General features: G+C 36.9%; 2 protein-coding genes and 1 non-coding gene across 3 annotated transcripts; 2 read left to right on the top strand and 1 right to left on the bottom strand.

Annotated features, from left to right (window-relative positions):
• Positions 1-381: 381 nt before the first annotated feature.
• Positions 382-1,627, bottom strand: LOC134650680 (uncharacterized). The gene is made up of 3 exons (XM_063505612.1): positions 1,314-1,627; positions 648-863; positions 382-543 (listed from the first exon to the last, which is right to left on the bottom strand). Exons 1-3 carry the CDS (start codon positions 1,600-1,602, stop codon positions 404-406), a joined length of 645 nt encoding a protein of 214 aa, XP_063361682.1. The 5' UTR covers positions 1,603-1,627; the 3' UTR covers positions 382-403.
• A 7,205-nt stretch (positions 1,628-8,832) lies between these two features.
• LOC134651281 (U6 spliceosomal RNA) lies at positions 8,833-8,936 on the top strand. The gene has a single exon (XR_010097101.1). It is a non-coding gene; the product is annotated as a U6 spliceosomal RNA (small nuclear RNA).
• Positions 8,937-23,011: 14,075 nt separating this feature from the next.
• LOC134651017 (DCN1-like protein 3) lies at positions 23,012-24,615 on the top strand. Its single transcript, XM_063505985.1, has 2 exons — positions 23,012-23,271; positions 23,511-24,615. The coding sequence occupies exons 1-2, from the start codon at positions 23,199-23,201 to the stop codon at positions 24,419-24,421; spliced, it is 984 nt and encodes a 327-aa protein (XP_063362055.1). The 5' UTR covers positions 23,012-23,198; the 3' UTR covers positions 24,422-24,615.
• Positions 24,616-25,774: the final 1,159 nt, after the last annotated feature.

Raw genomic sequence — 25,774 nt, 5'->3', positions numbered from 1 at the left:
AATGCATGTCCTGCCTCGCTTAAACTCATTTACGCAAAGTCAAATCGTTCCCTAGGAAGGACACGAACTACCCAACGTAGGTAAAATCCTTTTATGGATTTGTTTCACAGTTTTGCCTTCCAAAAAAAGAACTGAAAAACTCCACGAATTCCAATTTTCTCTATTTTCCCGCGTAACTCAGACCAGTTTTGTTTGAACTACTGTCAAATGTCAAATTCCTGCCAAAAATGACATGACGCCACATATTAAATATGTTTAATTACTAAACTAAATCAATACATACAGAGTTGACGCCAACGCCATCTATACGTAGGCGAAACAAGTTACTTCTCAAATTACCCTCATAATAACCATTTGGGTACTTATTATTTGTAAAAAATAAGCCTGAATAATGTAGTGATTTCTATGAATCTACCTTTTTCCCTTTTTTCATTTTCATGAAATGTTGTCTGATGTAGCAAAGAGCACCGGGCACATCATCCGTAGCCTGAAGTTTCTGTTGAACTTCTTTACAAATCTCTTGCCCTGGTCTTATCTCCAACACTGAAATGTTGTTTGAAGTAAATAATCTGGACTAGTAGCTTTGGGTTAGTGATACATTGTTTTTTTTTATTATTATTATTATTTCCATAGAAAAGTGACCTCACCTTCATAATGTTTAGTTTTTGAGTCCCTCAACAAATAAACTGAATTTCCTTTTGATTCTTTCTTTGCTTCAGTAAAGAACTGTAGAAATATCCCATCTTTACCATCCTTTCTTGATTCAATGGTGAAGTAAATTTTTAAAAATTTCTTATAATACTTTTTTGCCATTAAAAAAGCCTCATGGGTATCCTTGATTTCATTTGCAAGTAATTTTTGCTCTGAAATATAAAGTTAATCATCAAATTGAGATCAGGTCAGCAAATGGTTGAATTAATATAAAAATCTTCAAGAACATTTGTTTACTGGACTTAGAAACTTAGACCTCTTTAGAACTTGACCTGTCAAAAGCCTTTACTCACAGAGGGCTCACCGTGAACACCAAACTTCGCAAACAGCGGACATCGGGTGATTGACAAGAAAAAAAAAGTGAGAAGTAAAAGTTGCTTGAATTGAATGGCGCAAAAACCAAAACAAAATGGAATCGGCATTGCGCGGCGGATTGGCGCCCCGGGCGATGGCCCTAGGGTAAATACGCCCCTGTTCTAAGACATACTATTCTCTTAACGTATACAAGTTTTATTAAAAAAATAGAAATGTTAGTGCTTATTCAGCACATAATATGCACGAATTACAGGCATCATAACAATATTTGTTACTAAAATACAAACCTGACTTAAATTTGCTGTATTTCACTTGTTGTTGCTCGTATTCTTCAACTTTGAATTTTATATCGTGTACCAATTGTTTGTTTTTTTCAGTTATCATCCTTAATTCGTCGTCACTGTTCTTAGCTGACCTTCCAGAGTAATTAATTATGTTCTGTGTTTGTAAACCATCTAACTGGTTCGCGATTTGTTTAGATAAATTTCCCACATCAGATTTGAATTCACAGAATAAATTTTTATCTAATTGTTTAATATCTATTTTAAAGTCCCATGTTTCGTCGATTACACTCATGTTTACAAATTCTAAGCTGATCTTTTACAAAGTCGGGGTTGTTTTAGCACAACAAACAATGATAGTCCAACTCCAACTAACCGACTATTTGATTCAAATCATTCAAACAAAATTTCCAACGCTATTTTTTTTATAACCTTGACAATCCAGAGATGTGTTTTTGCGCACAAAATGGCATTTAAGAATTTAAGCTATGTCCAGACGGGCTGGGCAAATCGACCGATTTGATCAGGAAAATAATTGGCGTCAATCTCCAATTTAATCACCATTTTAAGATTTATAGTGATATTTGAGCCCTCTAAGCTAGCTACATATTATTAATATGGGCCTCTAAGTTAAAAAATGCTCGAAAACGAAAATACTAGCGTCACAAATTGGTATTCTTGCGTCCGCACCCTATTTTATCGGTAATAATCGGTGGTTGAATTTTGGCGATTTGCAATTTATTACGGCATTTGATCGATGAAATTTAAGTCGTTGCTCTTATTTGGGCGCATGGTACACTGCATCCGATTTGCACGTCAATCCGACGTGCGAGCGGGATGTCGGTATAATTCGCGCATAGCGTTATCTCGCTCAAACATCGGAGCGACGTGGGAATCGGATGCAGTGTGCCATTCGCCTTATAGGCGGATTAGATAGCCGGTTTAAACTCTCGTGCGAGCCACGAGACGAGCCGCGAGCCGCGCCACGAGACGAGAGTGTAAGCGGTGGGCTCGCGGCTGGTCTCGTGGCTCGCAAGCTCGTTGAGCTAATATAATTTAAACACTTACGGCACGGCATAAGGTTTATAACCGAATGACAAGCCGAACGCGAGTGTAAGCGGTGGACTCGCGTCTCGTGGCGCGGCTCGCGGCTCGTCTCGTGGCTCGCGCGAGAGTCTAATCCGCGTATTAATCAGTTGGGTATCCCAAATCGCATGCGATTATCGTGATAGCCGATTTAAACTCTCGCGCGAGCCACGAGACGAGCCGCGAGCCGCGCCACGAGACGCGAGTGTAAGCGGTGGGCTCGCGGCTCGTCTCGCGGCTCGCAAGCTCGTCGAGCTAATATAATTTAAACACTAACGGCACGGCATAAGGTTTATAACCGAATGACAAGCCGAACGCAAGTGTAAGCGGTGGACTCGCGTCTCGTGGCTCGTCTCGTGGCTCGCGCGAGAGTCTAAATCGCCTATGAAGTTTTGAGAGGACATTAAGGGGCTATACATACTACTCTACAAAGAGAATATAATCACTACGTTTTAAGAGACGGGACTTCCATACTAGCCACCTGAAATAATTCTGAGTAGTATGAAGCGTATGCCACGGATTTAGAGTTAATAAACTGGATCGAGTACATTGACCAAAAAGTGTGTCCACATGAGAAGTCAAACTAGAGCCCTGCATCTCGTTCTAATTAGGGTGACCATAAGACATCTGTATGTGGGATATTAGGATAACATGAAATATATCAGTAGGGTGTGTCATTTTCTAAATAAAGTGAAATTTTAAGTAGTCGGGTTTTTTCTTTCATTTGTAGTCGGCCTCTTTAGGGAGCGTTCAAGTATTACGTAACGAATTTGGGGGGAGGGGGGGGGGGTCTTGTAAAACGTTACGATGTGTTACAGGGGCGGGAGGGGGGGTTTGAACTACGCGTTACGTAACATTGTTTTTTAACCTTTCAGAACTTTTCGCCACTTTACGGTAAGTACTTTACACCACATAATTGTGGCCTTTAGGTAAAAAAATGGTCACTTGGTGGTTACGTAACGTTTTACTAGGGGGGAGGGGGGGTACAGAAAAACGTTACGGCGCGTTACATGGGGGGGGGGGAAGGGGGGGTCAAAAATGTCCAAAAATTGCGTTACATAATACTTGAACGCTCCCTTAGCACTCACTCATGGTATGTTCATAAAGGTAGGCTTCCCTTTTGTCCACTTCAGCTTTTTAGGGTTCCGTAGCCAAATGGCAAAAAACGGAACCCTTATAGATTCGTCATGTCTGTCTGTCTGTCTGTCCGTCTGTCCGTCTGTCTGTCCGTCCGTATGTCACAGCCACTTTTCTCCGAAACTATAAGAACTATACTGTTGAAACTTGGTAAGTAGATATATTCTGTGAACCGCATTAAGATTTTCACACAAAAATAGAAAAAAAACAATAAATTTTTGGGGTTCCCCATACTTCGAACTGAAACTCAAAAAATTTTTTTTCATCAAACCCATACGTGTGGGGTATCTATGGATAGGTCTTCAAAAATGATATTGAGGTTTCTAATATCATTTTTTTCTATACTGAATAGTTTGCGCGAGAGACACTTCCAAAATGGTAAAATGTGTGTCCCCCCCCCTGTAACTTCTAAAATAAGAGAATGATAAAACTAAAAAAAATATATGATGTACATTACCATGTAAACTTCCACCGAAAATTGGTTTGAACGAGATCTAGTAAGTAGTTTTTTTTTATACGTCATAAATCGCCTAAATACGGAACCCTTCATGGGCGAGTCCGACTCGCACTTGGCCGCTTTTTTTTAAGTGTAAGCGTCATTGAAGATCTGTTTAGCAAATATGACGTTTTTTTTTAAAGTTGGTGCCTTTTTTCTATTGACGGAAATGTGTCCTACCTATAAAGAATCGATTGCATATATATAAACAGTTTGACACACCTTTTCCGTAACAAAATATTATGTATAAATGAGAGTCTGTAATGTTTTAAGGAGTTAAGCACTTTGGTGTTTAATTTTGGCAATTGAAGGGATGTTTACAAAAACAACATAACTGACTACACTGGTTGACACCTGAAACGATTAACATGTTCTTAAAAAAAATGACAACCGCTCTAAGCAGTTATGTTGTTTTTGTAAACATCCCTTCAATTAGGTATTCTATAATAGTCTGGCGTTAAATTAAACACAAGTCGTCTCCTTCACGATTTTCGTAGACATCTCTTCTAAATACCTAAAACTGGTATGGATGTGTTCCTCGTGGTCTCTAGAATACGAATTGACCGGTTTTAGTTTATGGAGAGGGGGACGTGTCGATAAAAAGGGGGGGAATGTGGGCGGCCGACCAGCATTGATATTTGTTCACATCTTGAGTCCTATGGGACCGATCGGTTCGTTTCAGGTGTCGTTTGAAAGAGTATTAAACGTGCTATTATTGCTTCATAATAACTGTAGTCATAACTGTAGTCGTTTAGAAAATATTTTAAAATATATGATTTTTTACCGTGCATGAATGGCATAAGTACTGACAAAATATGCGTCTAACTCAATAAATTATAACTTTACCGCAATTAATGTTATTACAAAATATACGAGAAATTTCATTAGCTTTCTAAAAACATAAGGTTTATTGGTGTATGGTATTATATAACCATGTAATGATGAATTTTGTTCAGCATGGGTCACTACGCACCGTCACGTAAATGGCGGGCGACCGACCACAACTGTTCATTGTTTCTCGGGTTCTATTTTACTGATCAATTGGTGATGGATACCATTAGAAAGAATGTTAAATGTACAATAATTGGTTTCTAATAACCGTAGTCATAACTGTAGTCATTTACAAAATAATTGAAAATATATGATTTTTACCGTGCATGGACATAAGTACTGGTAAAACATGCTTCTAACTCAATAGATTATAACATTACCGCAATAAATATTTTCAAAATATACGGGAAATTTTATGAGCTATCCAAAAATATAAGTTTTATTGCTTTATAATGTTGTATAACTAAGTAATCATGAATTTTGTTCAGCATGGGTACTGTGCACCGTCACGTAAATGGAGCCCGGCCATCGTTGAGTTTTCATTATATTTCAGGTTCTATTTTTCTGATACATGGTGGATACCATTTGCAAGCATATTAAATTTTCTGTGAATACTCGATTGTTTGAAATCTGAGGCCCAAAATAACCATTTTAAAAATATTAAAGAAAATGTTTAATTTTTACCTTAGAGGTTTGCTTAGTGACTGAAATAATTTGAGAAAGAGATAATGTAGTAAATATAGCGTGAAATTTTTAGAGTAAAATCAGCAAACTATTTATTAACTTTCCAAAAATATTGTTTAGTTACCGTACAACTATAAACATATATGTAGGTATGCCAGGACCAATTTCGCCAAGCAAGCAAACACACGGCGCGGCGAGCGCCTGGTAGACCAGCAGCATTCTATTATTGTTTGACAGTACATTTTATAATGTAGGTATCCAAAATGATAAAATATCGATATAAATGATGGTTTGTTTGTTTTGTTTTTTTATCACAGGAAACTTAAGTATAGTTTGACTCTTTTGACAAAAGCCCAGTTCTAGGTTCATAACATCGTTAAGTTCGTAGCTTTCATGATTGCAAAACCACTGCATATGAAGTACTTAATATCTGTGTTGTTATTTGACTCACGCGTCTACACGTAAAACGTTTTCAAACCCACTCCATAGTTAATAATTTAAAATCACCTTTTTAGTGAGATCTGAGGCTTGTGGCGTTAAAGAGATATTTGTCGCCGCACGCTCCAGGATGCAAAATAAGTGACTACTATTTGAGTAGCAGCGTATGTCCACATAATAACTATCCGTGAAGTCCGGTTTTAAGTATAGTAATAGTAAGATAAGGTCAATATTGAGTAAACTATCTATATTATATTTATTTACTATTTTATTTTACGGTCTAATTTATAGTTTTTGCTTACCTATTGATTCATTGGCGTTTGGCATTGTAGTTTTAGCTTGTAAGTATGACTCTATTGACAGTTATAAGATGTACTACGGTATTTAAATAACGCTCGTCTGTAACTACATGATCTTAGATCTATAATAGCGACTCATAACTTCTCTGTTCGACTGTAAGTCATACAAGAGAGTTAAGTAGCGATTGCGATATAAAAAGCTATAAGTAGAAGGCTTTATCACACGTTTAGAACCTTAAGTGCAAATTGCAGATTATTACTCATATAGATGTTAAGGTTGTTCAATTCACTTTGAGCTATAAGCTATAATACTAGCAGCTTAACATGCAATATAGCGCCCAAAACAGCTACTGTAGATCTTAAATCTTTAGATGAACCTTTTAAACACTTTTATCTCACCAGAGCCTGTAAACTGTAAACTAAGACTATAGATGTAGCTATTCTAGAGCCAGGCTGTCTTTAGGTAAGAAAATAGGTGCTAAGTGTCGCCTAATTGTTTGTTGGGATTTATATGACGGTGCACAGTGACCCATGCTGAACAAAATTCATTATTACTTGGTTATATAATATCTTACACCAATAAATCTTATGTTTTTGGAAAGATAATGAAATGTCTCGTATATTTTGTAAATACATTAATTGCGATAAAGTTATAATTTATTAAGTTAGAACCATGTTTTAGCAGTACTTATGTGCATGCACGGTAAAAAATCATGTTTTCAATTATTTTGAAAATGACTAAAGTTATGACTACAGTTATTGAAAACCAATAATAGTACGTTTAATATTCTTTCAAATGGTATCTATCACGAACTGATCAATAAAATAAAACCCGAGAAATAATGAAAAGTTGACACCGATCTCCTGCCATTTACCTGACGGCGCTTAGTGACCCATGTTGAACAAAATTCGTAATTACTTGGTTATATAATATCATACACCAATAAAACTTATATTTTTGGAAAGCTACTGAAATTTCACGTACATTTTGTAAGAATATTATTGGAGTAAAGTTATAATTTATTGAGTTAGACGCATATTTTATCAGTACTTATGCCATCCATGCACGGTAAAAAAATCAAATATTTTAAAATATTTTGTAAATTACTAAAGTTATGACTACGGCTATTAGAAACCATTTATTGTACGTTTAATAACCTTTCAAATGGTACCTATCAGAAATTGATCAATAAAATAGAACCCGAGAAATAATGAAAAGTTTACGTCGGTCGCCCGCCATTTACGTGACGGTGCGTAGTGACCCATGCTGAACAAAATTCGTTATTAATTGGTTATATAATATCATACGCCAATAAAACTTATGTTTTTGGTAAGCTAATGAAATGTCTCGTATATTTTGTAATAAAATAATTGCGGTATTGTTGTAATTTATTGAGTTAGGCGCATATTTTATCAGTACTTATGCCATCCATGCACGGTATAAAATCAAATATTTTAAAATATTTTGTAAACGACTACAGTTATGACTACGGTTATTATGAAACAATAATAGCACGTTTAATACTCTTTCAAACGACACCTCACACGAACCGATCGGTCCCATAGGACTCAAGATGTGAACAAATATCAATAATGGTCGGCCGCCATCTTTGCCCCCCTTTTTTTCGACCCGTCCCCCACTCCATAAACTAAAACCGGTCATTAAACAACTGTACCGATATTCGGAACCTAAAGTAATATATTGAGAGTGGCAACACTGTAGTTAGTCGTATTGTCCTTTTCTAGCATATACGTCCATCTCTCTCCCACACCCCCACCACTTCAGGCAGTTGCGTTTGACAATTTTGACAGTTAGAAACAAACGCAAATTACCTCATTGGCTTGCTGTTTTTCCATCTGGAAGGTCGTGAAGCTAAACTGCTGGTGAGTTTTTGAATTTGTACCCCAGTTTAGCTGACTATATTGAAAAACAGTTTCTAACGGCTTTTGCCGTTCGAAATAAATATTTAAATTTAGTTGTCCGTTAAACTATCTAGCAAATAAAAATGATCCGGAATAGTGATGTGCAAGTGTTTTCAAAGGCTGCCTGCGCGCACCGTGGCTATGCCAATGAAAATACTAAAACACATGGTAGAAAACACATCGAGCTGGTAAAGCGTGCACGTGTCACCATTATAATTTAATTTTATTAAGTCTCTTCCGAGTCTTGTTAGTTTAAATCTTTGTGTGTGTATAATAACGGTTGAAATTATATAATACTTAAATGGTGATGTGTGGAGGTATACCCTTTCAAGTGATTTGTGTTTTCGAATACGAATGGATCGGATAGTTAATACGTGTTACGTAGAACCTACGTATTAAGGTAGAAGCTTATAGACGTGTAGGTTTTTTATCTGTCCAAATATCTATCAGCAATTTATCTTTTTATCCCGTTCCGGGTTAATATAATATTGCAAAATTAATTTTTTGGTAATAAACTTGCTGATAAATAACGTGTACCCGAATAGGAGTCGACGATATTTCCGCTCTAAGGGACACAAAGTAACGAACAAACCTACATCGCAAACATTGCATTTATTTTTGTGGAAAGTGAGTACTTCGGCAGTACATAAACTTAAATCTGACTAGACATAGAGAGAGATTAGCATGGCTCTGCGCAAGAATGACATGTGAATTCGTGAAGTATTTCACTCTGTATCTATCAACTTATATCTCTCCAACTAGATCTTTGATTTATGTAGGTACCTACTTAAATATATAACTTAGCAGGTACTTACAGCTTTAAAGGTTAAGGAAAAGAACTCTTGCATGTAGGTGCTATATGTGCTTGTGTTATTTTGAATTTGAATAACTTGATTATTAATTCTATACGTAACTACATACAAGAGGGTCAATTCTTAAGCCTACTTACCTACCTACATAAATAGTACACTTAAATTAAACGTTTCAAATAAAATCGGAAGCCTGTGACATGGAAGGGCATTAACGATACGGGAATCTTTAGATTGATTCATTGACGAAGACGCATGGTTTGGTTCATATTGTCAAATTATATTAGTTAACTGTAGAGTTAAAGTTTAGTTTTGGCAAATCTGCGCGTCACCGTGAATGACACTTTCTAAAAGTGCCTGTTAAAGCCGGCGTAAAGCCTTTCACCTTGTCGAGCAAGGAACCCGCAACTTAGGGAATATTACCCATAAACTCAGGGTATATGATTTGAATGATACTTATTCTTAAACTTACGTTTGTTATGGTTCCACCTGCTAAGGTGCGCCTAAGAGAATCTTTTATTCGTTCACAAACTAACGTCAAGTTATTTGTGATGAAACCAATATATTATGTACCTATCTAAACCTGCGCAAGGCTGCCATGTTTACACCTGCGTAAGGTGTGCCAAAAGAATCTTTGATTCGTTCACAAACTAACGTCAAGTTATTTGTGATGAAACCAATATATTATGTACCTATCTAAACCTGCGCAAGGCTGCCATGTTTACACCTGCGTAAGGTGTGCCAAAAGAATCTTTGATTCGTTCACAAACTGACGTCAAGTTATTGATGATGATATTATAACCTATGTAAGCCTGCGCAAGGCACGTCAGACTTATTCACAGAAATATAAATGATATGGTCATAACACAGGCGTGCGAGTGGACCACAATCACAAAAATATTACAAAGATTAAGTTGTAAATATCTCTTTTTAGAGAATGTAAAAATGGTTTAAAATAATGTTTTGGGTAAAAATCAGTCGAAATAGGCAAGGCTTCGTTATTAGAGTTTTCATTTTTGTTTACCAATCTATTTCAACGGTCCCGAACACCCTATTGGCTAAACCCGAAATTGGGCTAATTAACTATGGTAAAAGTGAAAACTGCTTTCCATTTACATAACATTTCTAAAATTATAATAGGTAAAATAAAAACCTAAGATTCCAGGCCTATCTCGACTCATTTTTATTTTAAAGATGGAAAAAATCTTTGCACCCTAATATAAAATTGTGGTCTGGAGACGCTAAGCCTCATAACTTGGGTGGCATAGATAATACTAAGAGATTTAGTCACCTAATTTCGACTATAAGCCCAGGCAGAATATTAATAATTAGAAAAAGGAGTGGTCAATCCTCCAAGGTCCATACAATCTGTGGACTCTAATTAAATCAGGCTCGGTAAGCTCACGACACGACAGAGCTTACGATTCCATTCTGAAATAAGCTATGTTTACAATATATATTACCCATGGTGTGAAACAAACAGCCTGCTCAAGGTGTACAAAGGGTCCGTTTAACGGCCCTATAAACATCCACAAACCTTTGAAGTCTAGGCCTGCTACAATATGACAGACTAGAAATAAATACATATGATCCCAATGTAAGAGCAGCTCACAGTTGCATAAATTATATTTGGCTGGAGAGCACTTGTCTTTCAGTTAACATGTTTACGAGTACCTACCTATGTACACGACATGACCAAGGTTACCTACCTTTTTACATAATTATTATATCCCTGACTGCCATGGTATATTAGGAAAATTATCATGTGCTGGCGGTGCTGCACAAGCATGTTTGAAATAAAATATACAAAACTGGCCTAACGGGCGTTTATGAATTATGTATTTTACACCCTTGTGTCTGTATTGTGACCCTGGAAGTTTTAAACCACCTGTATCGTAAGTGCTCCTATGCACGGATTAAGTTTATAATAAACTACCCATGCCCTAACCTCAAGGGCAAGTGCTTCTATGCACGGACCAGATACTGTTGTCACTTATTTCACTTATCATGACTTGTCATAGTTTGATACTACACGTTTAATAAATTTAAGACCGTGGAATGTACCCACTACAAAAGGTTTTTAAAAATAGTGACTGAATGGTTTGTACGAACGGTTCTAGCACAGTTTCTGGGCGGTCACGTCTAGGGCATGACCCTCTAGTTCTCAATTTATACAAAATTATAGCATTGTGATACTGTTCGCTTTGCACAATAAAATAGGGGAACAGGAGCACGCCTTGCGAAAAGGCGAAGCTATTTTGAAACGCAAACCTTTCAAAAATAGATTGAAATATATAAATAATTATGTTTTTGGTGTGGAACATGTAATTGTACACCCAAACAAATGCAATCATTTATTATATGTTAGCAAAACTCTGCCAAAGTGTTAGTCTGTCTCTACAGTGTAACCTGAAGGCACGAATGCACATGAATCTCTTGAAACATGGTGGATTAACTAATTTACACCCCGTCTGTGTCTTGCTCCTACCAAATCCACAAGTTGAGGACCTCAACCTATCTAGGCACCCTTCTTGCTCGAGACCTGAAAAAATAATCTCATGCAGTCAAGTGTCGGAAAACCAGGTCCACACTCTTAGCACTACCGTGAATATATCTAAGAAGTCTGTATACTGCCTTCCAGGAGGCGGGATGTTAATAGACTAGCCTATATAGTAGGCCAGAGATATAGTATACAAAAGCACACTGGCCCAAATCCAGTAATATTATATGCACTTCAGAATACAAAATAATTGACTATTCTGCGTATATTTGATATCAAAAAGTTACAATTACCTACCCTTAGGTCATAAGGAGGATAAATATACATAAATATCAAATATATTCGACAAAGTGTTGACCCTAGCATTGGATAAAATAGAGGTTCCTCTTAAACGGCATCTGCGCTGTTGGCTTTGGGCCCACGGGTGCCCGGCAAAAGGTCGGGGACCCCATGGTTCCGCACAGTTATTGCAAATAATGTAAAATCACAAAATAAACACAAATTTTCATTTTGGTTAAAAACACATATGCGATGAGCTAAGGTTTCGAATTAAGTACCTTATTCTTAATCTGGAAAGAGAAGACTGAATATTCAGAATTAAGCTATGTCTATGAATGGTTTACATAAATTAAGCCACTTTAGCGTTCAGAAACAATCAAGTTTATGTCTACTAGTAGGCACCAGATAAGGTAAACTACTCATACTGCATATATAGACAATAATGAGTACAATTAAGGTCACTTGATGATAGCTAAACATGAACATAAGCAGAATGAGCTGCACCTATACAAATATCATTGATAAAGCTCTGTGGCAATTCTACATTTACCATTTGAACGCCAAGAGCACCAAAAAGCGTCGTAACTAGTGCCCACATGAGTATTATGATATGGCTTAAGCTCTCAAAGTAACCTTCACAATTTTAAGTAAGGTTTGTTTAGGTCCATTAGCTCGCGTTCGCGTTAGTAAAGCGTACAAACGATTAAATGCATTTTATAGCTATAACCAAATAAATAGCTCACACTGGCTCACAGTCATTAAAAGAATTCAGTAAAATCATTAAAAGTATTCCCTATGATATTTTATTAAGTACCTACCCAATATTAACTTTGTGGGTAGTGATAGTGATATAACGAATATTTAAAATATTCGTCTACTTAATCCTGAGGGATTCTGGAAATAAGAAAGGTCTTGTCCTTGTTATATCCTGCAACTGCTTACCTTACTAGATAATTATTATCAAATTTGTCAATAATTGGGAGTTATAAATAAAAACTACTCGAGTACTTTATGATCTTTATCTTTTCATATTTTAATTACATCACTCCATATCACAGATGTTGTATGCTCCCTGAAGAGTAGACTGACTTATCTTCTTTTACATAGTCTCACATACATATAATTAAGTACTATAGCACCCTTGTGGTGACTCACTTATTTTCGTTGAAAATTTATAAGTACCTACATTAAATACGTATATAAAATGGAAAGTTAGTATCATAATATAATGGTATATAAAATTGTATGCTTTACTAAATACCTCTCTCCTCACATGTATTAAAATAAAGGGTGTACTACATAATTAATTAATTAATTAAACACTCCTAATATAATAATATTACATATACATAATATGTAAGTACATGTATAATCACATTGGCTTGGCGTCTTCCCACCACCAGGCGATAACAAACACGTCTCAATATATTACTTTAGGTTCCGAATATCGGTACAGTTGTTTAATGACAGCGTTTTACACAAAAATAAAACGCTAATTAAATAACTTACCATATTCGGAACCTAAAGTTTTAATCCTGCCTGGTGTAAATATGTATAATTTTGAGACAATGAGGTAATTTGCGTTTGTTTCTAACTGTCAAAATTGTCAAACGCAACTGCCTGAAGTGGTGGGGGTGTGGGAGAGAGATGGACGTATATGCTAGAAAAGGACAATACGACTAACTACAGTGTTGCCACTCTCAATATATTACTTTAGGTTCCGAATATGGTAAGTTATTTAATTAGCGTTTTATTTTTGTGTAAAACGCTGTCATTTCGTATTCTAGAGATCACGAGGAACACATCCATACCAGTTTTAGGTATTTAGAAGAGATGTCGACGACTTTTCTCGAAACAGGCCGATTTCCACCTGTCTATAACAAATCTTAAATTAAACATGCCGAAATAAAGACATACCTATTAAGTTAAACTTACTTTTACATTACCTACGTTAATAATAAGAATTCTGTGAGACCGATTCACAACGTGCCGACATCATAGTCACCCTAATGAGTTTGACAATGTTGTCTTGTATTTTTATAGTAAAATGTAATAATTGTGGCCTTCTTGTGAAACAATATTCTACAATTAGCAATTATTTCACTCCAACAACCTTTAACACAACATTTCTTCACAATTTTTAAGAAATTTCGCATTCACGTGTTTTGAAGAAATGTCATCAAGTTGGGGATACCAATTAATATTTAAAGTTACTACAAATCCTACCATACTAAAATTTAGGTTTTTTTTGCTGTGTATGCGCTTGGTTTAATCAGTTAATAATATTGGCATCATAATTATTTACAAATTACTTAAAATATATCAGAACTGTAATCTGAATATAGCACTAAAATTGTATAAGAAGGTAATTAAATTCAGTAGTTTAATGATATAATTTCTACCACAATGGTATCTTTTTAACATTGGCAACATGTGCGAGTGAGACACAGGGCTCGGGTTTTTCTATCTCAAGTGGACCGTATTCTCTAGTCTGGTACGAACAACTTTCTGTCTCGGTGATAAGGTTCAAATTAGTATGGCAAAAAAAGTGACAACTCGCTCCAGTTTAAAAAATATAACTTCATGGTACCAATAGGACAGAAATTATGACAGCTTGATGACAGCAGATGTGGACGGCACTGCTGCCAACATGAGCAACAAAAAGGGATGAGGGGACCCAATAAATGTGCTTCACACACTGTTAGATATTTTTATCGATATCGATAATTAAAAAAAAATGCGTTGCTTTTAGACTAATTATTAAACTTTCGCAATAAGTACTTTTCGTAACTACTATTTTTTTACTTAGAAGTTACGAAAAGTATGATTGTAATAAATGATAACAACAGTTTTCTTTTTAATTAATTAATTTTATTAGATCTTTTAAAATTATACTACTTTGATATACCCTGTTGTTGACCTTTTTTTACAGTGTCTACTAAGGGGTCTTCTAATTCCGCGAAAGATCTATTTTTAATTCGGCATTCGTTTCTGATTAATAAGAGGCTTAGTCGCTTCAGCAGTTGGTCAGTCATGGTTACTTGATTTTCAATATGCACATAGGCTAAATCTTCATTACCCGTCACTTGAACCCATCTTTTACACCTGGAAAGGAGCAATTTTTTTCGATATTAATAGAAAGATATTATACTCGGGTTATTTTAGTCAAGTAGTGTTTTTGCTCGTCTCTTTCTACTTATATATATCCATGGCAAGGGAAACCAAAACATTTTTCAATAACATGGACCTAAGAACTGGTCAGAAAAAATATCGATATTATCTGGGTACTTACTTAGCGCACTAACTTTTACAATGATTATTATTTTATTCCAGAATTTATTTTAATTTCTAAAAAAACATGCGTTATGTGTTTTATGTAAAAAAACAAATTGATTTTTGAACTTACCTATCTTCATCCAATGGAAATTTAGCCATAAATGTTCGTTTTTGACCACCAACCACCAACACGACCGGCCTTTAAACCGCAAATCTCACACGTTTTGTAGTGCATATTTGCTTTAGATCACGTAATGCTGGCTACACACGTAACGATAAATCGTAGCGATTAAACTGTGCAGTCCGATTTGCGCAGTTTTATCTGCCGTGTGTATGACAAATCGTTGTCGATTATCGTTGATCGGTGGCAGTTGCAAATTATATTAGAAAAATCGTTGTCGATGCGTTTGCACAGTTTTATCGTTGCGTGTGGATGGCGATCGGTCATTTCGGCAGTACTTCACGTAGCTTAAGCCCTTGCTACACGGTCACCGACAAGCCCCCAGACCGCGTGGCCTTGGTCCGTCCCGGACCGTGTAGACAGTTGTTTACAACAAAATTTGACCAAAACTGACCAAGGACAGACCAAGGTCAGACGGTTAGAAGGCTTGTCGGCGACCGTGTAGCAAGGGCTTTACTTGTGTGCGCACGTTCGTTCCTCAAGTAAATAATGAAAAATATAAAAATGAATCCATATTTCTCTTGGTTACGGCATCATGCGTGAACGGCTGGACCAATTTCGCTAATTCTTTTTGTCTTAAAATTGGTCAAGCAGATCTTGTCAGTAGAAAAAGGCGGCAAATCTGAAAAATGTAGGCGCGAAGGGACTTCGTCTCATAGAAAATTTGAATTTCGCGCCTTTTTCTACTGACAAGATTTGCTTGACTGTCTATATGTTAGTTATTGTCAGGAGAAGTTTCTTATGACAGATAAAAAATAAGAAAGTTGCGCGGAACATTAGAAAATTTAAGAAAACTTAACTACCATATTATAGTCCGTCAACCAAATCTTGTCAGTAGCAATGTAAAGCAAACTAAAGTAGGGCAACACTCAAAGAGCAGTATTGCGCTAAGAAAAGCAGCAATGTACATCGAACCAAAAGATTTTTTTTTCCGCTGAGCGCGCCCTGCGTACGTCAACTCAAATTGTCACTCGCGGTTTATTGAAAAAATTTGAAATTGTTGACGCTATCAAGTTCCCCTCAAGTTTCGGTTTCCGCATCATTATGAAAGCTAGAAGACTGTCCCGTAAGGTGCACAGAGAGGGCCAGCCACCAGAGTGGGTCCCCTCCAAGACAATTGTTATAACCTTTCACTCTCAGGACCTTCCGGAAAAAATATATCTCTTCGACATGGCCATGCCAGTAAAACTATACGACCTTCCCATAATCCAATGCAGGGCATGTAGTAAATTTGGTCACATTGCTGCTAAATGCAGATCAAAACCTGCATGTTACTGTTGTGCTCAAAATCACACGGGTGAGTCATGCAATGTTACCGGTGATAAGATCACCTGCATTAACTGTTCAGGTCGACACAAGGCGACTGACCCAATCTGCCCAGAGCATAAAAGACAGAAATCCATCAAAATGCTAATGGCTGAAGAAAATCTAGGTTACCTGGAGGCCTCCAAACGCTTCCCCCCAGTACGTATAAGCTATGCAGAAATGTCCCAGAAGATGTTTGAACCCCCACCGGCATTCACTGGAATGGCACCTCCGATACAATATGCTCCAATACCTAACTACATAGAAGAACCGGCAGGTCCTTCTCAAAAACTTCATAGGTCATACACCAAAACAATATATAAAGCCCCAAAACCTCGCCAACCTCTTGCCCCATCTTACAACATGCGAGCACATAGGGACATTGTCAGAGACCCTCAGACGGCTATGCCTAATGGGTGTGCCCTCAATAATAACGATCACAATAGAGATCCCTCCCAAAATGGATACCTTCTGGAGACCCTTACAACAGCCTTAGTCAATTTAGTTAATTTAATACTGCAAAGTGGGTCCACACTACCGAACAATGTTATACATCAACTACAGCCTATACTCCCCCTTATCACAAAATATGGACCCCAAAGTCCTTCAATGGAATTCACAGAGTGCTAATAACAAAAAATCCGAAATAATTCATCTAATTAACAAATACAAACCTGTCCTTTTTGCCATATCTGAAACATGGCTCAAACCTGGTTCTCGCTTCAGGATCCCAGGGTATGCCTGTTTCAGAGATGACAGAAAGGGTGGAAGAAAAGGTGCAGGGTGCGCCCTGCTTATCAACAGAAATTACACATATACAGCCTTCCCCCTTGTAAACCACAGCTCAGAACTCTTTATTACTGCTGCTAAAGTACTCAACATTACATTTATATCAGTTTACATTCCTAAAGCAAATAGAAACGTAATAGAAGAACTTCAAACATTAATATCCAGTGTTCCTGGGCCATATATAATACTAGGAGATTTTAACTGTAAAAACACGCTGTGGGGCTCCCCTATATGCGATCCTAACTCTTATTTCCTATTAAACATGGTTGATGAATTAAATTTATGTGTACTGAATGACGGATCGAATACTAGGAGGGCATCTCCGCTGCAAAACCCCAGTGCTTTGGATCTCACTCTAGCTTCCGCAAACTTGGCCTCCTCAACCTCTTGGAAAGTGTTAAACAATACATATGGTAGTGATCACTTCCCCATATTATCCACCATCCTTAGACCCTGTCCCCCGGCTCATGTACCTCATCCACTCCTAAAATACAAAACGGCACAGGCTGACTGGAGTAAATACTCCTCTAACTTAGAAAATAGAATAAAGGCAATGCCTGAAATTAATCACAATAATTTTGCAGAATTGTACACTAATTTTATAGAGCACATCTGCCAGTCTGCGGATGAATCTATTCCTATTAAAAACACAAAAGCCCGCAAGATTCCTTCTCCCCCCTGGTGGGACCTGGAGTGTACAAATATAATAAAAGACCGTAAAAAAGCAGAGAAAATCTACTCTGAAAATTTCACTATGGAAAACTTCTTAAACCTACAAAAAACGAACGCTAGATCCAAGAGGCTACTTGCAAAAAAAAAGGCTGAAGGTTGGTCCAGTTTCTGTAAGTCCCTATCTCCAAGGTCGCCATCTACATTAGTATGGAAAAAAATAAAGGCATTCCGGAGGAGCCAAACTGGTAAGGACCCCTTATGCAATGATACTAATACTTGGCTTCCAGAATTTATAGATAAATTATCTCCTCCCTTTGTTCCAAATGAAGACCTCTTCCCGCAATCCATACCAGCGGACCAAAGCACAGATAAAATGAACGGCCCTTTTTCCTACCCAGAATTATTATGTGCTATGGACCACCTAAAGGACTCCTCTCCTGGCATCGATGGGATACCGTTCTCATTTATAACCCAATCCTCTAAAACCACTAAAGAGTACTTACTGAAAATAATAAACCATGTGTTCATCACCGGAACTGTTCCCGAACCCTGGAAAACCCAAATTGTCATCCCTATACTAAAACCCGGCAAAGACCCAAAAGAAGCCTCATCATATCGCCCAATAGCACTTTCCTCAGTTGTGGTTAAAATAATGGAACATGCAATCAAAAACCGTCTAGAATGGATTCTTGAAAATCGCAATTTACTAGCTAACTCGCAATTCGGATTTCGCAGGGGCAGGGGCACTGTTGACAGTCTCAGCATTCTAACCACAGATATTCGGCTGGCCTTTAGCAATAATGAGCAAACTATAGCGGTCTTCCTGGACATTGCAGCTGCATATGATAACGTCAACCTCTCACTACTTAAACAAAAAATGGAACGGTTAAATATCCCTCCAAGACTGACAAATGTAATTAGCAATTTGTTTATGGCCAGATACATATGTGTCCGATCAAATGGCAATGTACTTCCTCCCAGGCCAGTATGGCAGGGCCTCCCCCAAGGGTCTGTCCTCAGCCCCATCCTATATAGTCTCTATACTTATGATCTGGAACCCACGGTAGACTCCTTCTGCAATATTTTACAATATGCGGACGATATAGTCCTATACAAGAACTCCTCATCTTTTGCAGACTGCTCGTCCCGACTGGCCTCGGCCCTGTTCTACCTAAGAGATTACCTTGAAGCTCATGGACTTACCCTATCTGTCCCCAAATGTAAAGCTGTAGTATTCACTCGCAAAAAAAACATTCCACCTATAGAACTCTCCTTGGAGGGGCAAGAAATTGAAATTGTTAACTCGGTTAAATTTCTGGGAGTTCTGCTCGATTCTAAAATGACTGGTAAACCCCATCTGGACTACATTGCAAAAAAATGCGAAATAAGTGTTAATGCTATGCGCTCACTGTCTGGCGTACGCTGGGGGGCTCATCCGTACACCCAGAAAATTCTATATAATGCTATAGTTCGAAGCCACTTTGACTATGCTAGTTTCATTTTGGAACCCTGTAATATGAAAGCACTGGGCAAACTGGATAGAATCCATGCTAAGTGCCTGAGAATTGTGACTGGTGCAATGAGGTCATCTCCAACAAATGCTCTGCAAGTGGAATGTCTAGATCCCCCTCTTATATTGCGCAGACAGTATTTGGCCGACAGATTTTTCATAAATATAACACAATATGAGAATCATCCACTGTTAGCAAAATGTAAAGCCCTACTGGATATATCTCCTGTCTCTAAGTACTGGAAAAATAAAGAACTCCCCCCATTAATTAAAGCTTACAAAAAGTATTCCAATATAAATTATTACCAATTTGACAAGAATCAAATATTCTGCTTTAATTACGACACTTTAGTTTTTCAACCCACAGTCGTCCTAGACTTGGGAATTTCTAAAAAAACACCCAATGCAAACACTGTATTTAACCAAATTATGGACAGACAATTTAAGGGATGGCTACAGGTCTACACAGATGCCTCTAAAATAAACCCAAGAGAATCCGTAGGATCAGCGGTATGGATCCCAAAATATAAAATAGTACTCAATAATAAAAGCCCTCCACAAGCCTCAATATTTACTGGCGAAGCAGTCGCTCTATATGAAGCTATCACCTACATTAAATCGCACAATCAAGACAAAAGTATAATCTTGACTGATTCTCTGAGCTGCCTACAGGATCTGAAGAGACTACCATTTCACTCCAAGGATAACTTCTACCTAACCTTAAAAATAAAAGATAAACTTAGAGAATGCCATGATGCCAATTTGCAAGTAGTGTTGGCATGGATCCCTAGCCATTCAGGCATAACGGGCAACGAGGTCGTGGACCAATGTGCTAAAGCTGCCATACACCAGAGCTTCGCTTCTGACCAAAAATGCTTTACTCGCGACATAAGATCTTCGATAAGATGTCTTCTATTTGAAAAATGGAATAAATTATGGCAGCTCTCACGTAGAGCCAAGGGTCAACATTACGGTAACATACAGCCAAATATCCCTCCTAAACCCTGGTTCTTCAAGCACAAAGGCTACTCTAAGGTTGTTACCTCGAATATTATCAGATTACGACTTGGACATATTTGTTCGCCAGTGCGCCTGGCCAAGAGCCGAATAAGGGATAGCTCTATCTGTGAGTGTGGACTGGACGAAGGTACCACTAACCATATACTTCTGGAATGCCCCTTAATACGTTATCCAATATATGATTTTCTCCCACGTGAGATAAGCCGTCCTATAAATATTAACTTCCTGCTAACCCTAGTTTATACCACATTTGGTGGTATTTTAAATAAATTCCTAACTAAGAATGAGTTCAAACTGTGAATTATGAGCATTCTGACAGGTGATGGGTCTAGTAAACATTATAATAACCTTAATAATATATATATATATACAATAAACGTTGTCTGGTTTGTGACGTCTTTAACAATTGGAAGTAGTTGTGTTGTCCGTAGGTTGAAGTGCTTGTGTTTGTTTGTAGGGTGGATGGATACTCTACCGAACACCGTCTATACATCACCGACGATCTTTATCATACTGGCCGTGTGTTATCCAACCTCGACACTGGCGGAATCATCAAGCCCTGATGGAGCCATAATACACAAAAATTGATTGATTGAAACGGACGGACAATTTATAAGCGATGTTAAAACAATGTTAATCAAAATGATGAACAAATTTGAAGATATCAAAAACAACTCCCTATCGTTGTGCTTATATTCTCTTTGTTCCCTATCTATGCCTTCTAAGTTTACTAAAATAAAATCATATCAAAATGCAGATAATTAGATAGTGCATATATTTGTTATTTACAATATAATATGCCACTTGTTAATGTAAATTAGTGTACTCTTCTGGATGAATATGACATACCTGTGTAATTTTTTTGATTGGTATATATTGTACAATAGGATTACATATTAAAAATAAAACAACTGATATTTGGGTGTTTATTTAATTTAAAGGTAAATAAGATAAGGGTCACTTTAGCTTACACTATAATTCAGGTCATTAATTGAAAAAATATAATGAAGTTACCAATGTTACCGGGTCACTTCAACCAAGCATAATACTCTGTAGTATTCTATTGCATCTTTGTAAATAGTCACAACTGATTGCTGAAAATATTAGACATGTGGGCCTATGGACTGTTTCCAGGACACAATTTATGGTCTTGTTGGATAGATTTAGGCATACGTTTTAATTTTATTTATGCCTTTTAACCCTAAAACAAAAAAACTGAACATAATCTTAAAAGTTCGAAAGAGTTCTTCCAGTGTGTACTTGTCATAACCTCAATTTTTAGTAATGTTTACCATCAACGAGCATGATTGTACATTGTAGGCCCCTTAGCTTTGCTTATTCTTATTTAATGTATTGGTATTTAATGGTGACAGCAGAAATATCTCTTGAAACAGAAACGATTCAGAATGAAAACCAAATGAAAACAAATAAGGTGACGGCTGTCGTTCACGATCCACATTCCACAGATAAAACACAGATGACACGCATTTTAGAATTATTCGAACACAGTGTTGCTAACCCGCGATTTTTCAAATTTGCCGCCTTTTACTACTGACAAGATTTGGTTGACGGACTTTAACTTTGATGACATTGATAACATGTTTCTTGCGTGAGCTTCTGCGGAGAACTGACGATCGACGCCGATATCGGAGGCGTGTGGAGGCACTAGGAACGTTCGATTTATCTGCACAGTCGGACTGCACAGTTTAATCGCTACGATTTATAGTTACGTTAATAAAGTGTAGAATAAATCGAGAATTAGTTTTTTTCTTATATTTTTTCAGTGTATGTTTCGACCATCGTTCAAATACTGATCTCAAATAGGTATTTACTTTACGCTTGGAGGATATAATCAAACGGAGACGCCATGTCTGTAATTTTCTGTACAAAACAGTCTGCCGATTTTTGCGGGGGAGGGGAACGTCAAATGTATGCGTAACGTAAAAATAGCCATGTCAGATAAACGTCAGTCCATACATTGTGTATGACCGTTGGCCGCCTATTTGCGACAGAGGGGAAAGCCTGTTAATGGCTACTCCGTTTAGTTGTATCCTCCAAGACTTTACGAAAAGCGAGGGAGGGCGCCACTGCCACTAGAAGTCAGCTATCTAGTGGGTTGTTGCCAGTGCCACCTGCATTTATAACTTTGTGAGAATATATTATTATAGCTATATATTCAAGAAATGCTGCCTATTTGACTGATATCAAATGAATTATCTCGTGTTATTCCAATAATGAGGAGAATAATCGCTAGCTTGGGCTACAAACATTACTAATTTGTGTTCTATTGCTCAAGATTTTTTAGGGTGGATTGGACTATTTCCAATCCGCTGACAATGTTTTGGTGTACATGTCATATCATCGACATACTAAAGGAATGAATCCGTGTTATATATAATACGAGTAAGTATTTAATGTTACATTACATTTCATTTACATTTTAAGTGTTTGGCCTTGTCCAACTTCTAATTCTTTTTTTTTGTTTCTTTTAGGTATATTTACATAACTTCAGGTTTTTGTCGAAAACACTTCACGAGTCGGATTGTCATTATGTTTTATAGTATTCTTGATACAAAATTTCGTAAGTGTACTTGGACCGTTCGTGACTTCAATGAATGTTTTATGTCTGTAAAGAAACTATTCCACAAATTGTCCAATGGGCCATTGTCTCAGCTGTTTCGAAAATCAAGCTAATGCTGATGTCACAGCCTCCCATAGAAATAAAGATGGTAAATACTCTTTCTCTTGCTTACTAGTTTAAATTGATATGATTATCCCTGGAAATAAAATGTAACCATAAAATTAACTTGCATAACTAATTTTATCCATGTCGCGTCAGCCAAATTATCAATCAGCATACATTTTTCTATGTACACTTTTAATCTACTTGCAAATTATTTGACTTTCAAAACCTAGTACATTACAACATAAGATCCATATTTAAAAACATTTGTGTTTTATGTTACAGATATGACAGAGATTGTAGCTTCCCACCAGGTGCCTGCTGTTACTATTACTGATTATCTACAAGAAGTGCCACTACTGCCTGACAATGACAACACTGTGAACAATTGTCACTATGCTAGTAACATGAATAATGATAACATAATAAATACATTCGGAGAAACATGTTCTACAGAAATGGTGAACTCACAGAAGTCATATACTGACAAGGTTCCTAAACCTTTCTATCAAAAGTTACCATCCATTCCGAGAACAATGTCCTCACTGGCATCAAGTGAACCTCGTGTCTCAGAATGTAAGATAAATCAGTTGTTTGATCAATACAAGGACTCGTTGGAAGAAGCCATCCTTGCAGAAGGCATCGAAAATCTTTGTAATGACTTGCAATTGAATCCAGATGATTTTAAGGTCCTTGTACTTGCTTGGAAATTAAATGCTAGTCAAATGTGTAGGTTCACAAAAACAGAATTCATACAAGGCTTAAAGAATATGAAGACAGACTCCATTAAAGGCATACAACATAAATTAAATGAGGTAATAAGCGAGCTGAATAGAGAATCTGAACAGTTCAAAGACTTGTATAGATTTACATTTAAATTTGGGTTGGATGTCAGCACTGGTCAAAGAATATTACCATCGGACATAGCTATTTTGCTCTGGAGGTTGGTGTTCACCAACAATGAGCCTCCCATACTTGATCGTTGGCTTAGTTATTTAGAAAAGAGCACTCACATCAGAGGAATCCCTAAAGACACATGGTACATGTTCTTGAACTTTTGTGACTATGTGGGTGATGATCTCAGCAGCTATGATGACACAGAGGCTTGGCCAAGTCTCTTTGATGACTTTGTGGAACATGAAAATGATCAAGTTAATCAAAATGTCACAAAGAATGACATCAAAATACAGGATTGAATTCCTACATTTGCCAAAATATAGTATAAGTACTTAATAAAAGATTATTGATATTGAAGAGACTGATATATCCTGTATTGGTTAATACATCAATTTTAGTGAATGGATTATTATCATGCAGTTTCAATCTGTGGTAAATCACAGATGTATTTTCAGAATGTCTTTTGTTTTGTATTAAAAAGAGATAATTTTTTATTGGGGAGTTTATAAACTTATGAGGTCATTTTGTTATGGCTCTACTGTATGCATTAATTTATTATACATTTATTTAAAAATATATCAGTTCCTGGAAAAGATAAGGTATCTAGTGATCAGTGAACTGCAAAGTTTTTGTGTCAAATATTACGCATCTCTTTTATTTTGGTACCTGTCTATAAAAAATATACATTACTTGTAAATATATTGCTATATTTTTAAATAATACTTTTGGTTGATTTTCAAGTACATACATAGTGTAAAAGTTTTGTAAAGATATGACATTCCAGTTTGGAATTTTATTATTTGATGGACATAGCCAAAAACTGTATATATTCTAAGGTCCCTAACTCATTGTAGCTTCAGATGGTCCACATTGCCTGCAGAGCTAGTCTTTATTACTTGCATTTTGTCCAGTTCTAACGCCATTGAATGTTACCAGACAAATCATTGCACAAATTTCCTGGCATGTGGTAGCAAAAAGGTCCCTGTAAGTAATTATTGTCTTGCTGCAGAAATTCCATCTTTAATATTTTAGTTAGTGTATCAAGTAAATAATATTTAAATACAAATTAAGTTTTTCCTTTTATTTCTACATTCTTGACTGGGTACCCACTTGTTTGTCGAGCGTTATTAAGAATATCTAAGCACTTACTGTGAAAATCGAAATTTCGTTATCTACCACCCTTTCGCTCGTATAATATGCAAGAGTGATATAAAGGCAGACAATGAAATTCTCTTGCTTTGGCAATATAAGCATTTAACAGCGATTTGTGGTGCGAAGGAGCAAATCGCACGAGTCGTCGACGACGCACGACGCGCCGCAGGGTATGCCACAACGAGCTTCATAGTACCGTACGGATTATAGTTAATAAATAAATGAAATTCGTCGCGCGTCCCAGTGTCGGACGAAGATACGGAGAAAATCGCACTTTGCAACGACATGTGACGCCAGTGTGATAACCGCCTTACGGAGAGGGCGTGCATTGAATCCTGAACGAAGCGAAAGATTCAAAAATAGAATACTGAGCATAGTAAGGGATTCAAGGAGTAACGCTCAAGGTGGAAATATTGCTACCATGTGACAATATTGCTTTTTACATCTGTGAGCTAAAAAATAGTGTCCTAGAACAGAAAAGTGCCACTTAGATTCCTCCT

The sequence above is a fragment of the Cydia amplana genome, chromosome 9, assembly GCF_948474715.1.
Source record: "Cydia amplana chromosome 9, ilCydAmpl1.1, whole genome shotgun sequence".
NCBI lineage: Eukaryota > Metazoa > Arthropoda > Insecta > Lepidoptera > Tortricidae > Cydia > Cydia amplana.
Note: the sequence above shows the minus strand (reverse complement) of the source record. Positions and strands in the feature narration are given on the sequence as shown.